Here is a 15971-nt window from a genome sequence, read left to right as displayed (position 1 = left end):
CACGAGAAGACGCGCGCGGCCCTGGGACAGCACGTGAAGACGCGCGCGGCCCCGGGACAGCACGTGAAGCCCCGGGACAGCACGTGAAGCCCCGGGACAGCACGTGAAGCCCCGGGACAGCACGTGAAGCCCCGGGACAGCACGTGAAGCCCCGGGACAGCACGTGAAGCCCCGGGACAGCACGTGAAGACGCGTGCGGCCACACATTTTAAACCCGTTTACCACATTTTTCTCCTGTGCATTTTGCCGTGACTAAGAGTCTGTTCTACCGATGCAAAACACGCTAAATCCACTGTTACACGCTCCTGCGCGTCGCCCGAAATTATATTTATATTTCGCCCTGTTCAATATATTTAATTTAAAAATCCGTAAACCAAGTAATAAAAGAACTGTGGCCTAACCTCCATTATAACCCTAACCAATATATATATTATATATGATATATGGTATATATTATATATATATATATAACATATATATATGTATATAACATATATAATATATACATATATAATACATCTCATATATACATATATATATATATATCATATATATATATATCATATATATATATATATATATATATATATATATATATATATATATCATATATATATATATATATATCATATATATATATATATATATATATCATATATATATATCATATATCTATATATCTATATATATATATATATGTATATGATATACAGAGACCTGCTGGTCTGTGTTACCTGTGCGTCTGGAGTCAGGTGGTGCAGCTGCTGATGAGGCAGAATGTGGAGGAACGGTGCAGGGGCGTATCCTCCAGGGGGCGCTGAGGGCAGACTGAAGGGGGCGTGGAAACTCGGCTTCTCAAACACCTGAAGAGAAAGAACAAAAAGACCAGCAACTTTAGAAATGAGAGAATACAAAATAAATGTGAGTGTTTATCTGTTCTTTATTATTTACTTCTGGACTTAATCTGTGTTGCAACAGGTTATCATATATATATATATATCTATATATATATATATATATCTATATCTATATATCTATATCTATAACTCTTCCTCAAATGTTGATTCATGTATTTGCATCTTTGACTTTAGTTTGGGCCTAGAACACGTCAGGACCTGAAGCGTATCAGTGAAACATGTAAATAGCATATCAGCGTGTATAAGCCTGTATAAGCCTGTATAAGCGTGTATAAGCCTGTATAAGTCTGTATAAGCCTATATAAGCGTGTATAAGCGTGTATAAGCGTGTATAAGCCTGTATAAGCCTGTATAAGCGTGTATAAGCCTGTATAAGCGTGTATAAGCCTGTATAAGTCTGTATAAGCCTGTATAAGCCTATATAAGCGTGTATAAGCCTGTATAAGCCTGTATAAGCCTGTATAAGCCTGTATAAGCCTGTATAAGCGTGTATAACCCTGTATAAGCCTATATAAGCGTGTATAAGCCTGTATAAGCCTGTATAAGCCTGTATAAGCGTGTATAAGCCTGTATAAGCCTGTATAAGCGTGTATAAGCGTGTATAAGCCTGTATAAGCGTGTATAAGCCTGTATAAGCGTGTATAAGCGTGTATAAGCCTGTATAAGCGTGTATAAGCGTGTATAAGCGTGTATAAGCCTGTATAAGCGTGTATAAGCCTGTATAAGCCTATATAAGCGTGTATAAGCGTGTATAAGCCTGTATAAGCCTGTATAAGCGTGTATAAGCCTATATAAGCGTGTATAAGCCTGTATAAGCCTGTATAAGCCTGTATAAGCCTGTATAAGCCTGTATACGCCTGTATAAGCCTGTATAAGCCTGTATACGCCTGTATAAGCCTGTATAAGCCTATATAAGCGTGTATAAGCGTGTATAAGCCTGTATAAGCGTGTATAAGCCTGTATAAGCCTGTATAAGCGTGTATAAGCGTGTATAAGCCTGTATAAGCCTGTATAAGCCTGTATAAGCGTGTATAAGCCTATATAAGCCTATATAAGCGTGTATAAGCGTGTATAGGCCTGTATAAGCGTGTATAAGCCTGTATAAGCGTGTATAAGCCTGTATAAGCGTGTATAACCCTGTATAAGCGTGTATAAGCCTGTATAAGCGTGTATAAGCGTGTATAAGCCTGTATAAGCGTGTATAAGCCTGTATAAGCCTGTATAAGCCTGTATAAGCGTGTATAAGCGTGTATAAGCCTGTATAAGCCTGTATAAGCCTGTATAAGCACGTCTAAGCGTGTATAAGCGTGTATAGGCCTGTATAAGCCTGTATAAGCCTGTATAAGCGTGTATAAGCGTGTATAGGCGTGTATAAGCCTGTATAAGCCTGTATAAGCGTGTATAAGCGTGTATAGGCGTGTATAAGCCTGTATAAGCCTGTATAAGCGTGTATAAGCCTGTATAAGCCTGTATAAGCCTGTATAAGCCTGTATAAGCCTGTATAAGCGTGTATAAGCTTGTATAAGTCTGTATAAGCCTGTATAAGCGTGTATAAGCCTGTATAAGCCTGTATAAGCCTGTATAAGCGTGTATAAGCCTGTATAAGCCTGTATAAGCGTGTATAAGCCTGTATAAGTCTGTATAAGCCTGTATAAGCGTGTATAAGCCTGTATAAGCGTGTATAAGCGTGTATAAGCCTGTATAAGTCTGTATAAGCGTGTATAAGTCTGTATAAGCCTGTATAAGCCTGTATAAGCGTGTATAAGCGTGTATAAGCGTGTATAAGCGTGTATAAGCCTGTATAAGCGTGTATAAGCGTGTATAAGCCTGTATAAGCGTGTATAAGCGTGTATAAGCGTGTATAGGCCTGTATAAGCCTGTATAAGCGTGTATAAGCGTGTATAAGCGTGTATAAGCGTGTATAAGCGTGTATAAGCGTGTATAAGCCTGTATAAGCCTGTATAAGCACGTCTAAGCGTGTATAAGCGTGTATAGGCCTGTATAAGCCTGTATAAGCCTGTATAAGCGTGTATAAGCGTGTATAAGCGTGTATAAGCCTGTATAAGCACGTCTAAGCGTGTTGGACCTGAGGCTTGTTGTAGACGCTGATGTCGGCCGCTCCGTTATTACAGGACAGGCCTGAAAAAGAGGCGGGATTAGGTCGAGTTTGAGGCGGGGCATTAGAGCTGGTCGTGGGGCGGAGCCTGACCTTTGGGTCCAGAGGACTTCTGAGTCTGAGAGCCGTAGCCTTTCCCATAGTCGCCTGCAGAGGGCGCCGCGCTCAGCTCCTCATAACCTGGAACACAAAGAGGAGCAGAAGCTTTAGAGGGAGCAGCGGCTCTACTCTGAGCACCTCCCCCTATCTCTAAGGGACACGCCCCCGAGGGGAAACTCGAGCGCTTGTGCCATGGATCATTAAAGCTCATGACCAAAGGTGATGGAGGTGATGATGATGGGGGTGATGGAGGTGACGGGGGTGATGGAGGTGACGGGGGTGATGGAGGTGACGATGATGGGGGTGATGGAGGTGACGGGGGTGATGGAGGTGACGGGGGTGATGGAGGTGACGTGGGTGATGGAGGTGACGTGGGTGATGGAGGTGACGGGGTGGTGAAGGTGACGTGGGTGATGGGGGTGATGGAGGTGACGTGAGTGATGGAGGTGACGGGGGTGATGGAGGTGACGTGGGTGATGGAGGTGACGTGGGTGATGGAGGTGACAGGGGTGATGATGGGGGTGACGGGGGTGATGGAGGTGACAGGGGTGATGGAGGTGACAGGGGTGATGGGGGTGATGGGGGTGATGGAGGTGACGGGGGTGATGGAGGTGACGTGAGTGATGGAGGTGACGGGGGTGATGGAGGTGACGTGGGTGATGGAGGTGACGTGGGTGATGGAGGTGACGGGGGTGATGGGGGTGATGGAGGTGACAGGGGTGATGGAGGTGACGGGGGTGATGGAGGTGACGGGGGTGATGGAGGTGACGTGAGTGATGGAGGTGACGGGGCTGATGGAGGTGACGTGGGTGATGGAGGTGACGTGGGTGATGGAGGTGATGATGGGGGTGATGGAGGTGACGGGGGTGATGGAGGTGACGGGGGTGATGGAGGTGACGGGGGTGATGGAGGTGATGGAGGTGACGATGATGGGGGTGATGGAGGTGACGGGGGTGATGGAGGTGACGGGGGTGATGGAGGTGATGGAGGTGACGGGGGTGATGGAGGTGACGTGGGTGATGGAGGTGACGTGGGTGATGGAGGTGACGGGGGTGATGGAGGTGACGGGGGTGATGGAGGTGACAGGGGTGATGATGGGGGTGATGGAGGTGACAGGGGTGATGGAGGTGACAGGGGTGATGGAGGTGACGGGGGTGATGGGGGTGATGGAGGTGACGGGGGTGATGGAGGTGACGTGAGTGATGGAGGTGACGGGGGTGATGGAGGTGACGTGGGTGATGGAGGTGACGTGGGTGATGGAGGTGACGGGGGTGATGGGGGTGATGGAGGTGACAGGGGTGATGGAGGTGACGGGGGTGATGGAGGTGACGGGGGTGATGGAGGTGACGTGAGTGATGGAGGTGACGGGGCTGATGGAGGTGACGTGGGTGATGGAGGTGACGTGGGTGATGGAGGTGACAGGGGTGATGGAGGTGATGATGGGGGTGATGGAGGTGACGGGGGTGATGGAGGTGACGGGGGTGATGGAGGTGATGGAGGTGACGATGATGGGGGTGATGGAGGTGACGGGGGTGATGGAGGTGACGGGGGTGATGGAGGTGACGGGGGTGATGGAGGTGATGGAGGTGACGATGATGGGGGTGATGGAGGTGACGGGGGTGATGGAGGTGACGGGGGTGATGGAGGTGACGTGGGTGATGGAGGTGACGTGGGTGATGGAGGTGACGGGGTGGTGGAGGTGACGTGGGTGATGGGGGTGATGGAGGTGACGTGAGTGATGGAGGTGACGGGGGTGATGGAGGTGACGTGGGTGATGGAGGTGACGGGGGTGATGGAGGTGACGGGGGTGATGGAGGTGACGGGGGTGATGGAGGTGACAGGGGTGGTGATGGAGGTGACGGGGGTGATGGAGGTGACGGGGGTGATGGAGGTGACGTGAGTGATGGAGGTGACGGGGCTGATGGAGGTGACGTGGGTGATGGAGGTGACGTGGGTGATGGAGGTGACGGGGGTGATGGAGGTGACGGGGGTGATGGAGGTGACAGGGGTGATGGAGGTGATGATGGGGGTGATGGAGGTGACGGGGGTGATGGAGGTGACGGGGGTGATGGAGGTGACGGGGGTGATGGAGGTGACGGGGGTGATGGAGGTGACAGGGGTGGTGATGGAGGTGACGGGGGTGATGGAGGTGACAGGGGTGATGGAGGTGACAGGGGTGATGGAGGTGACGGGGGTGATGGGGGTGATGGAGGTGACGGGGGTGATGGAGGTGACGTGAGTGATGGAGGTGACGGGGGTGATGGAGGTGACGGGGGTGACGGAGGTGACGTGGGTGATGGAGGTGACGGGGGTGATGGAGGTGACGGGGGTGATGGAGGTGACAGGGGTGATGGAGGTGACGGGGGTGATGGGGGTGATGGAGGTGACGGGGGTGATGGAGGTGACGTGAGTGATGGAGGTGACGGGGCTGATGGAGGTGACGTGGGTGATGGAGGTGACGGGGGTGATGGAGGTGACGGGGGTGATGGAGGTGACAGGGGTGATGGAGGTGATGGAGGTGACGGGGGTGATGGAGGTGACAGGGGTGATGGAGGTGACAGGGGTGATAGGGGTGACAGAGGTGATGGGGTGAAGGGGGTGATGGAGGTGACGGGGTGATGGAGGTGACGGGGTGATGGAGGTGACGGGGGTGACGGAAGTGACGGGGTGATGGAGGTGACGGGGTGATGGAGGTGACGGGGGTGATGGAGGTGACGGGGATGATGGTGACCGCGGTGATGGAGGTGACGGGGTTGATGGGGGTGACGGGGTTGATGGAGGTGACGGGGGTGACGGAGTTGATGGAGGTGACGGGGGTGATGGAGGTGACGGGGGTGATGGAGGTGAGGGCGGTGACGGAGGTGACGGGGTTGGAGGTGACGGGGGTGATGGAGGTGACGGGGTTGATGGGGTGATGGAGGTGACGGGGGTGACGGGGCTGAAGCCGTGTGAGGAACCTCTGGGAAACAGATACTAAAGACACAGTTCCTTGAGCACCTGCTCAGAACCTTCTGGAAGACTCTGAGCATGTTTAGGTCAATGGGACGCACTGACCGGAGCTGAAGTGGTGCTGGTAGGCGCTCTGCTGCTGCTGGCTCAGGGGTGGAAAGGTGTTAGAGGGAGCACTCAGAGCACCCACTCCCAGCCCCAGGTTCTGCTTAGCGCCCCCTGGAGGCACGAACACAGCAGACGGGTACTGGAAGGCGGCGTTGGGAGGAACCTGGGGGAAATAGGGCAGGCCAGAGTAACTGTAGCCTGCAGGGAGGAAGGGCTGCTGCGGGGCTCCCTGAGGTGCTCCATGGGGGGCTCCCTGAGGTGCTCCCTGTGAAGTGCTCTGGCTCTGAGGCTGTGCTGCCGCTGGCACACTGGTAGGTGGCGCCAGAGAAGAGGAGTCGCTCCGGCTAAACTTACTCACCTCACCTGAAACAAACGTTTAGCCGTTATCACTTCTGTCACACTCTCATCATTCAGCAGGTCGTCAAGGGAGACGTTTCACCGGAGTACGAGGCGTGGCTGCTCAGTCCGTCTCTCAGAGCTGCGTTTGGAAACGACAGTCCGTAATAATCCTGCAACGAAGGCTGAAGAGAAGACAGACATCAGACATATGCTGCTGTGAGAAGAAACCACCAAAGATCAGGGTCACAGGAGGGGGAGAGGCAGGTACAGGAGGGGGAGAGGCAGGGAGAGGCAGGTACAGGAGGGGGAGAGGCAGGTACAGGAGGGGGAGGGGCAGGTACAGGAGGGGGAGGGGCAGGTACAGGAGGGGGAGAGGCAGGTACAGGAGGGGGAGGGGCAGGTACAGGAGGGGGAGAGGCAGGTACAGGAGGGGCAGGTACAGGAGGGGGAGAGGCAGGTACAGGAGGGGGAGAGGCAGGTACAGGAGGGGGAGGGGCGGGTACAGGAGGGGGAGAGGCAGGTACAGGAGGGGGAGGGGCAGGTACAGGAGGGGGAGAGGCAGGTACAGGAGGGGGAGGGGCAGGTACAGGAGGTACAGGAGGGGGAGGGGCAGGTACAGGAAGGGGAGGGGCAGGTACAGGAGGGGCAGGTACAGGAGGGGGAGGGGCAAGTACAGGAGGGGGAGGGGCAGGAACGGGAGGGGGAGGGGCAGGTACAGGAGGGGGAGGGGCGGGTACAGGAGGGGGAGGGGCGGGTACAGGAGGGGGAGGGGCGGGTACAGGAGGGGGAGAGGCAGGTACAGGAGGGGGAGAGGCAGGTACAGGAGGGGGAGGGGCAGGTACAGGAGGGGGAGGGGCAGGTACAGGAGGGGGAGGGGCAGGTACAGGAGGGGGAGGGGCAGGTACGGGAGGGGGAGGGGCAGGTACAGGAGGGGGAGGGGCAGGTACAGGAGGGGCAGGTACGGGAGGGGGAGGGGCAGGTACAGGAGGGGGAGGGGCAGGTACAGGAGGGGGAGGGGCAGGTACAGGAGGGGGAGGGGCAGGTATGGGAGGGGGAGGGGCAGGTACAGGAGGGGGAGGGGCAGGTACAGGAGGGGCAGGTACGGGAGGGGGAGGGGCAGGTACAGGAGGGGGAGGGGCAGGTACAGGAGGGGGAGGGGCAGGTACAGGAGGGGGAGGGGCGGGTACAGGAGGGGCAGGTACGGGAGGGGGAGGGGCAGGTACAGGAGGGGCAGGTACAGGAGGGGAGGAGCAGGTACGAAAGGGGGAGGGGCAGGTACAGGAGGGGAGGGGCAGGTACAGGAGGGGGAGGGGCAGGTACAGGAGGGGGAGGGGCACGTGTGTTATTGGTGCAGAGGAGGACGTACCATGGGGAGTCTGGACTGAAGCATCTGGACGTCTTCGTAGCCAAACATCTGCTGAGGGACAGAAAAGTTTATCAAGACTAAAGCCTGAAGACTTCTCCTGCTCTGATTGGTCCCTTTACACACCCTGGTCCTGCCCCGCCCCTGCCCCGCCCCGGTCCTGGGCCAGGCCCCGCCCCGGTCCCACCCAACTGCGCCCGAACAGTTGGTGGTACTCACAGGATACGCCGGCAGCATTCCTGGACCCATCACATACTGGTTCTGCAGCAGAGGAGCGCCCCCTGGAGGCAGGGTCGGAGCTTTGCCTGAAACGAACCGCAGCTGTCACTCAGTTCAGACCTTGTCCAGACTCTGTCACTCAGACCCTGTCACTCAGACCCTGTCACTCAGACCCTGTCACTCAGACCCTGTCACTCAGTTCAGGTCACGTCAGTTGCATTTAAAATATTTGACTGAAATATTTGTATGTTTGGAGAGTTTGTCATCCGTTACAACAACATTTTGAAGGCGGAGCTAATGGAGATCCATGACTCACCTGTGTGGGCGGAGAGCAGCGTCCTGAGGGCGGCGGCTCCGTTGGCGATCGGCCCCAGAGAGCTGCTGTTCTGGTGCAGCGTTGAGGCGGAGCTGCTGGCGTGGGCCTGGAGGGCGGGGCTCGAGCCGAGGGGGAGGAGTCCGGAGGTCGACGAGCTGTGGGCGGGGCAGGGCGGGGTGCTCAGGGTGCTACTGCTGAGAGCGGAGCAGTGCAGGCACGAGGACAGAGGCTGAGCTGAGGCGAAGGAGCCAGAGGAGGGCGCTACAGAGCTCAAACTGCCGCTGTCTGCACTGGTGAACTGCAGAGACACATGTGAGCATGCTAACTGTGAGCATGCTAACTGTGAGCATGCTAGCTGTGAGCATGCTAACTGTGAGCATGCTAGCTGTGAGCATGCTAGCTGCGGCTGCTAACTGTTCAGAGTGATCCAAACACATACATAAAGGGTTAGCACTAGCTCATAGACGAATCTGGATGGAATCCCGGAGTCCAATATGGCGGCCCAAATCACTTGCCGTTAGAGACACGGCTTGGGCTGCAGGAAATCATGGGTTTGACTCCCACACGGAGCCAAATATAATTTGAGGTTTAAATGTATAGAATGCAGTCTGGTTTGTTTTGGGATGTTAGCTACACTGATACAGAGCCACGGCATAAACTAGTTTTAACCAGACGAAGTAAACCTAACTTTCCTCAGTTATAATGGCTGGATCAGATGAACAGGTGAGCAAACATTTACATTTTTCCCCTCGTCTCTTAAAGGTTGAATGGACGATTTTTTTGGACCAAATCTGAGTCTTATTTCCTCGTGGCGTGGACGGCCAATTAGTCCTGCCACTTATCAATCATAAAACGCACCTACCGCTCACCTGCAGCCGCGTGCGGCTCGTCCCCCGAGAGCAGCACGGTTCCGCGTGTCTAAGCGCATTGATCTATCATAATATAGTTTCCCTCAGTGTACGGGACAAAATTAACACGGAGAAAGACAGTTCGAGCTGACTCTGAAGAGAGGGAAATCTACGGGAGACGAGAGATCCGTCGCGCTGATAAACAAACGCACGTGTGTGTTGTATCAGTCCACACGGGGGAGTGGCATGTGCACGGGGGAGTGGCATGTGCACGGGGGAGTGGCATGAGCACGGGGGAGTGGCATGTGCACGGGGGAGTGGCATGTGCACGGGGGAGTGGCATGAGCACGGGGGAGTGGCATGTGCACGCGGGAGTGGCATGTGCACGGGGGAGTGGCATGAGCACGGGGGAGTGGCATGTGCACGGGGGAGTGGCATGTGCACGGGGGAGTGGCATGAGCACGGGGGAGTGGCATGAGCACGGGGGAGTGGCATGTGCACGGGGGAGTGGCATGAGCACGGGGGAGTGGCATGAGCACGGGGGAGTGGCATGAGCACGGGGGAGTGGCATGTGCACGGGGGAGTGGCATGTGCAAGGGGGAGTGGCATGAGCACGGGGGAGTGGCATGTGCACGGGGGAGTGGCATGTGCACGGGGGAGTGGCATGAGCACGGGGGAGTGGCATGTGCACGGGGGAGTGGCATGAGCACGGGGGAGTGGCATGAGCACGGGGGAGTGGCATGTGCACGGGGGAGTGGCATGAGCACGGGGGAGTGGCATGTGCACGGGGGAGTGGCATGAGCACGGGGGAGTGGCATGAGCACGGGGGAGTGGCATGAGCACGGGGGAGTGGCATGTGCACGGGGGAGTGGCATGTGCACTTCTGCATGTGTTCTCAAATCGCCGAAAAATCGTCCATTGCGCCTTTAACTACTACAGGTTTAGGGTTAACCCAGACCCAAGAGAACATTATTCCCTGAGCTGTAACAGCGGGACCGGTCTTGATCGCCGCCATCTTGGATTTAGTAACTTTGGGTTAGGGTCCGATTCCCTATATGATCTAGTGCTAACCATTCATAAAGAGCAATAAAAACTAGATCATGTGCAATGGCTGAAGCAGGCTTTTAGATAGAGGGCCGTCTTCCTGTATTTTGTGTGGCCAAATACCAGGTATAATACGGCGTGATACGCCGCTCGGAGTGTGATTAGGCACGGGCGCGAGGCCAAGAGTATAGAAAGTCAATATGATACGAGAGGCGTGCGGGAAACTTACTGCGTGTGAGCTGGATCCGAGCGCAGACGAGAGACTGAGGAGACAGAGGACATGTTTAAGACGAGAAGGTCCTCCTGCTGGTGTGAAATGGTACTACAAACATAAAATACACTGCGTTTTACCGTCTCCGAACATATGAAATACGTCATGTGACTCAAACATGGCATCAGGGGAAACGCCCCCAAACTGACCCAAAGAGTTTACCTGGAGGTGGGCGGAGCCGGGGTGGAGCGTTTACCTGGAGGCGGGGCGTTTACCTGGAGGCGAGGCGTTTACCTGGAGGCGGGGCGTTTACCTGGAGGTGGAGCGTTTACCTGGAGGCAGAGAGTTTACCTGCCTGGAGGCGGGGCGTTTATCTGGAGGCAGAGAGTTTACCTGCCTGGAGGCGGGGCGTTTATCTGGAGGCGGGGTTTTTACCTGGAGGCGGAGAGTTTACCTGAAGGCGGAGCATTTACCTGGAGGCGGAGCGTTTAACTGGAGGCGTAGCGTTTAGCTGAGGGTGTGGCGTTTACCTGGAGGCGTGGTGTTTACCTGGAGGCGTGGCGTTTACCTGGAGGCGTGGTGTTTACCTGGAGGCGTGGCGTTTACCTGGAGGCGTGGTGTTTACCTGGAGGCGTGGCGTTTACCTGGAGGCGTGGTGTTTACCTGGAGGCGTGGCGTTTACCTGGAGGCGTGGTGTTTACCTGGAGGCGTGGCGTTTACCTGGAGGCATGGTGTTTACCTGGAGGCGTGGCGTTTACCTGGAGGCGTGGCATTTACCTGGAGGCGGGGCGTTTACCTGGAGGTGGGCGGAGCTGGGGTGTGGCACACAGACGGCGAGAAGACGCTCAGAGACAGAGACTCTGGTTTTTGAGACGACGATGAAGACGAGGCTGAAACACAAACAGGAGTGAAGGCGGAGTTCACGCGTTCAAACGGAGAAGGTGGGAGGAGCTTACGGTCCAGAGCTGCGGAGGGGCGTCCGTTCTGAAGAGGAACCACAGAACATCAGAGTTCATTCAAGATTCCAAAAAGTGTTAAATATTAGTGCTGATCCTCACCTCCAGCGACACAGAGGGCTCCGCCTGCGTGAAGCTAAAGCCGCCTCCCACTGAGAAGGAGGGGAGGAGGTTGAGAGGAGAGGGGGCGGGGTTTGCAGGTGGGCGAGTGGAGTACACAGCAGGGGGCGCCGTGGAGTGGTTAGCAGGGGGCGCCGTGGAGTGGACAGCAGGGGGCGCCGTGGAGTGGACAGCAGGGGGCGCCGTGGAGTGGACAGCAGGGGGCGCCGTGGAGTGGACAGCAGGGGGCGCCGTGGAGTGGACAGCAGGGGGCGCCGTGGAGTAAACAGCAGGGGGCGCCGTGGAGTGGACAGCAGGGGGCGCCGTGGAGTGGACAGCAGGGGGCGCCGTGGAGTGGACAGCAGGGGGCGCCGTGGAGTAAACAGCAGGGGGCGCCGTGGAGTGGACAGCAGGGGGCGCCGTGGAGTGGACAGCAGGGGGCGCCGTGGAGTGGACAGACGAGGACCCTGAGCTCACTGACCCCAGATCAGAAACAACCGACTCCGAACCAAAGTCCAAAGCTCCGAACTGAAGGTTTAAGCCCAGAATGTCAGAAGAAGCCGGCATTTCCACGGCCGACGACGGGATCTGAAGACGAGACCCGGGTTTAACAGACACACGGGAAAAGCACAGGAAAAAATGTGGATCCTTAAAGGTGCCATAACATGCTTTTTTTCACGTTTCGTAATCTATCCTAAGTGTATAATTGATAATAATAAGGGTTGTGCAACACCCTTAACATAATAGTTCAGAAATATCACCCAGACCTTGGACCCCCTCACCAACCCGGAAATGCAAACGGCTTGGTTTGATATTCGCCCCCACCCTTGTGAAGAGCGACCTGGCTCCCCCGCCCAACCCGTGACGTAGTCTCAGAGCGCGTGTGTGCCCCGCCCACCCGTGACGTAGTCTCAGAGCGCGTGTGTGCCCCGCCCACCCGTGACGTAGTCTCAGAGCGTGTGTGTGCCCCGCCCAACCCGTGACGTAGTCTCAGAGCGTGTGTGTGCCCCGCCCACCCGTGACGTAGTCTCAGAGCGTGTGTGTGCCCCGCCCACCCGTGACGTAGTCTCAGAGCGCGTGTGTGCCCCGCCCACCCGTGACGTAGTCTCAGAGCGCGTGTGTGCCCCGCCCAACCCGTGACGTAGTCTCAGAGCGTGTGTGCCCCGCCCAACCCGTGACGTAGTGTGTCCCCCACAGCTGTTAGCTCCGCGATGCGCAGCTCCGCGCCAGTCTTATGTCCATCGCGCTCTTATTTCCTGTTTTTTCGGTATCGGACAGAACTTCTCTCCGTTTATTGTCCCGGTTGCTGCATCAACTGCCACATAAACCTTCACCATTGTGATAATAGTAAAGAGTGCGATGTCATTAATGAAGTTTTGGGCCTCTTTGAGCCGTGTTTCCTCGTAAATCGAAGCAGGAAAACTCCGGGCTTGTAGGGAGACACGAGCAGCGCGGAGCCGGGGGGAGGGGGGCTGGAGGCGGCAGGCGGGAGGGGGAGGCGGGTGGAGAGGGGGGAAGGGGAGGGTGAGGGGTGATTGGAGATTGGAGGAAAGGAGATAGTCTGTACTAAAGCTAAACACTGCGGGACTCAATCAAAAAAAAAACTCTGGACATAAATGAAGCACAAATAACAATGTAAGAAGGTTAAAAGCTCTGAAAAGTCCATTTTGCATGTTATGGGACCTTTAAAGGGCTGATCCGGAGCTCTTACTTTGGGTGGCGTGCGTCGCTTCAGAGCTCGGAGCTGTGTCCTGTTTTGAGGTGCGGTGCCCTGAGCGTCGGGTCCTGCAGGTGGCGCTGTGTTCTGTGTCTGCACCCGCCCACACAGGCCAGCAGAGGGCGCAGGCACCCGCCCACACAGGCCAGCAGAGGGCGCAGGAGGCACAAACTCACCTTGAGAGGACAAACCTTTCAAATGAGAAGTCAAAGAAATGAGGCAAAACTGTTCCTGTTCACGCTAGCTTTAGCCACACCCCTCACACACACACACACTAGCTTTAGCCACACCCCTCACACACACACTAGCTTTAGCCACACCCCTCACACACACACACTAGCTTTAGCCACACCCCTCACACACACACACACTAGCTTTAGCCACACCCCTCACACACACACACACTAGCTTTAGCCACACCCCTCACACACACACACTAGCTTTAGCCACACCCCTCACACACACACACTAGCTTTAGCCACACCCCTCACACACACACACTAGCTTTAGCCACACCCCTCACACACACACACTAGCTTTAGCCACACCCCTCACACACACACACACTAGCTTTAGCCACACCCCTCACACACACACACTAGCTTTAGCCACACCCCTCACACACACACACTAGCTTTAGCCACGCCCCTCACACACACACACTAGCTTTAGCCACACCCCTCACACACACACACTAGCTTTAGCCACACCCCTCACACACACACACTAGCTTTAGCCACGCCCCTCACACACACACACTAGCTTTAGCCACGCCCCTCACACACACCAGCTTTAGCCACGCCCCTCACACACACTAGCTTTAGCCACGCCCCTCACACACACTAGCTTTAGCCACGCCCCTCACACACACTAGCTTTAGCCACGCCCCTCACACACACCAGCTTTAGCCACGCCCCTCACACACACCAGCTTTAGCCACGCCCCTCACACACACCAGCTTTAGCCACGCCCCTCACACACACCAGCTTTAGCCACACCCCTCACACACCAGCTTTAGCCACGCCCCTCAAACACACCAGCTTTAGCCATGCCCCTCACACACACCAGCTTTAGCCACGCCCCTCACACACACCAGTTTTAGCCACGCCCCTCACACACACCAGCTTTAGTCACGCCCCTCACACACACCAGCTTTAGCCACGCCCCTCACACACACCAGCTTTAGCCACGCCCCTCACACACACCAGCTTTAGCCACGCCCCTCACACACACCAGTTTTAGCCACACCCCTCACACACACCAGCTTTAGCCACACCCCTCACACACACCAGCTTTAGCCACACCCCTCACACACCAGTTTTAGCCACGCCCCTCACACACACCAGCTTTAGCCACACCCCTCACATACACCAGCTTTAGCCACACCCCTCACATACACCAGCTTTAGCCACGCCCCTCACACACACCAGCTTTAGCCACGCCCCTCACACACACCAGCTTTAGCCACACCCCTCACATACACCAGCTTTAGCCACACCCCTCACATACACCAGCTTTAGCCACGCCCCTCACACACACCAGTTTTAGCCACGCCCCTCACACACACCAGCTTTAGCCACACCCCTCACACACACCAGCTTTAGCCACACCCCTCACACACACCAGCTTTAGCCACGCCCCTCACACACACCAGCTTTAGCCATACCCCTCACATACACCAGCTTTAGCCACGCCCCTCACACACACCAGCTTTAGCCACACCCCTCACACACACCAGCTTTAGCCATACCCCTCACACACACCAGTTTTAGCCACGCCCCTCACACACACCAGTTTTAGCCACGCCCCTCACACACACCAGCTTTAGTCACACCCCTCACACACACTGGAATGACTAAACATCTTTTTGTGACTTGCTCAGATCGACTTCAGGAGTAAAAAGTGTCAGATTTATGAAGGAAAGATGATTTCAGTTTGTGACGTCAGAGTCTCAGTAGGCGGAGCAGAGTCTCAGGAGGCGGAGCAGAGTCTCAGGAGGCGGAGCAGAGTCTCAGGAGGCGGAGCAGAGTCTCAGGAGGCGGAGCAGAGTCTCAGGAGGCGGAGTAGAAACACAGACAGATTTTGCATTTTGAAACTCACGGTTGAAAGGTGACGAGAGGACGCTGCAGTTTGACTTCATGTCCCAGGACGAGGGGGGCAGAGAAGAGCCTTCTCCCTGGGTCTGAGGCCCGCTGGAGCCCCTCATCTGACCGGGGCCGGTGGCCAGCATCGGGGCCGAGGGGAGCTGACCCAGGCCTGGACCTTTGAGCTGCTCCAGGATCTGAGCTCCAGCACTGGACTGGAGTCTTTTAGATCCGAGCAGGTCTCCAAAGCCAGAGCCCAAGACCGACGACTGAGAGAGGAACGAGAAGACTTTAGACCCGGTTTAGACCCGGTTTAGACCCGGTTTAGTCACGGTTTAGTCACGGTTTAGTCCTTACCAGAGCAGCGTGTGCGTAGCTGGTTCTTCCAGGGTGAGTGAGGGGCTGGACCTGGGTGTGGTCAGTTTGAGGCTCAGTTTGGTGGTTCTGGAGGTTCTGGTGGTTCTGGCCCAGACGCGGGAAGTTCTGGTGGAGCGAGTTTGTGACGACTAAACTCTGAGAGGAGGAGGTGGAGGTGGAGGTGGAGGTGGAGGAAGGGTCAGGGTCCAGACTGATGAGGAGAGAGAAG

General features: G+C 55.5%; 1 protein-coding gene across 3 annotated transcripts in view; it reads right to left on the bottom strand.

The window, feature by feature from the left end:
- Positions 1-15971, bottom strand: part of ubap2a (ubiquitin associated protein 2a) — a 32458-nt gene that overhangs the window by 6996 nt on the left and 9491 nt on the right. The window contains exons 10-24 of one of the 3 annotated variants that reach the window (XM_072459556.1): positions 15743-15953; positions 15402-15654; positions 13296-13492; positions 11588-12172; positions 11486-11513; positions 11326-11419; positions 10548-10581; positions 8427-8724; positions 8111-8196; positions 7895-7945; positions 6629-6710; positions 6187-6552; positions 3127-3213; positions 3004-3056; positions 735-863 (exon numbers count right to left, since the gene is read on the bottom strand). In XM_072459556.1, the coding sequence (XP_072315657.1) occupies positions 735-863; positions 3004-3056; positions 3127-3213; positions 6187-6552; positions 6629-6710; positions 7895-7945; positions 8111-8196; positions 8427-8724; positions 10548-10581; positions 11326-11419; positions 11486-11513; positions 11588-12172; positions 13296-13492; positions 15402-15654; positions 15743-15953 (2554 nt within the window). The remainder of the gene's footprint in view (positions 1-734; positions 864-3003; positions 3057-3126; positions 3214-6186; positions 6553-6628; positions 6711-7894; positions 7946-8110; positions 8197-8426; positions 8725-10547; positions 10582-11325; positions 11420-11485; positions 11514-11587; positions 12173-13295; positions 13493-15401; positions 15655-15742; positions 15954-15971) is intronic. The other 2 variants (XM_072459557.1, XM_072459558.1) reach the window with 2 other exon arrangements.

The sequence above is a fragment of the Eucyclogobius newberryi genome, unplaced genomic scaffold, assembly GCF_026437365.1.
Source record: "Eucyclogobius newberryi isolate DKJ021-1_F unplaced genomic scaffold, fEucNew1.0.hap1 SCAF_23, whole genome shotgun sequence".
Classification (NCBI taxonomy): Eukaryota; Metazoa; Chordata; class Actinopteri; order Gobiiformes; family Gobiidae; genus Eucyclogobius; species Eucyclogobius newberryi.
The sequence above is the reverse complement of the archived record's forward strand: the minus strand, read 5'-3'. Positions and strand labels throughout refer to the sequence as shown.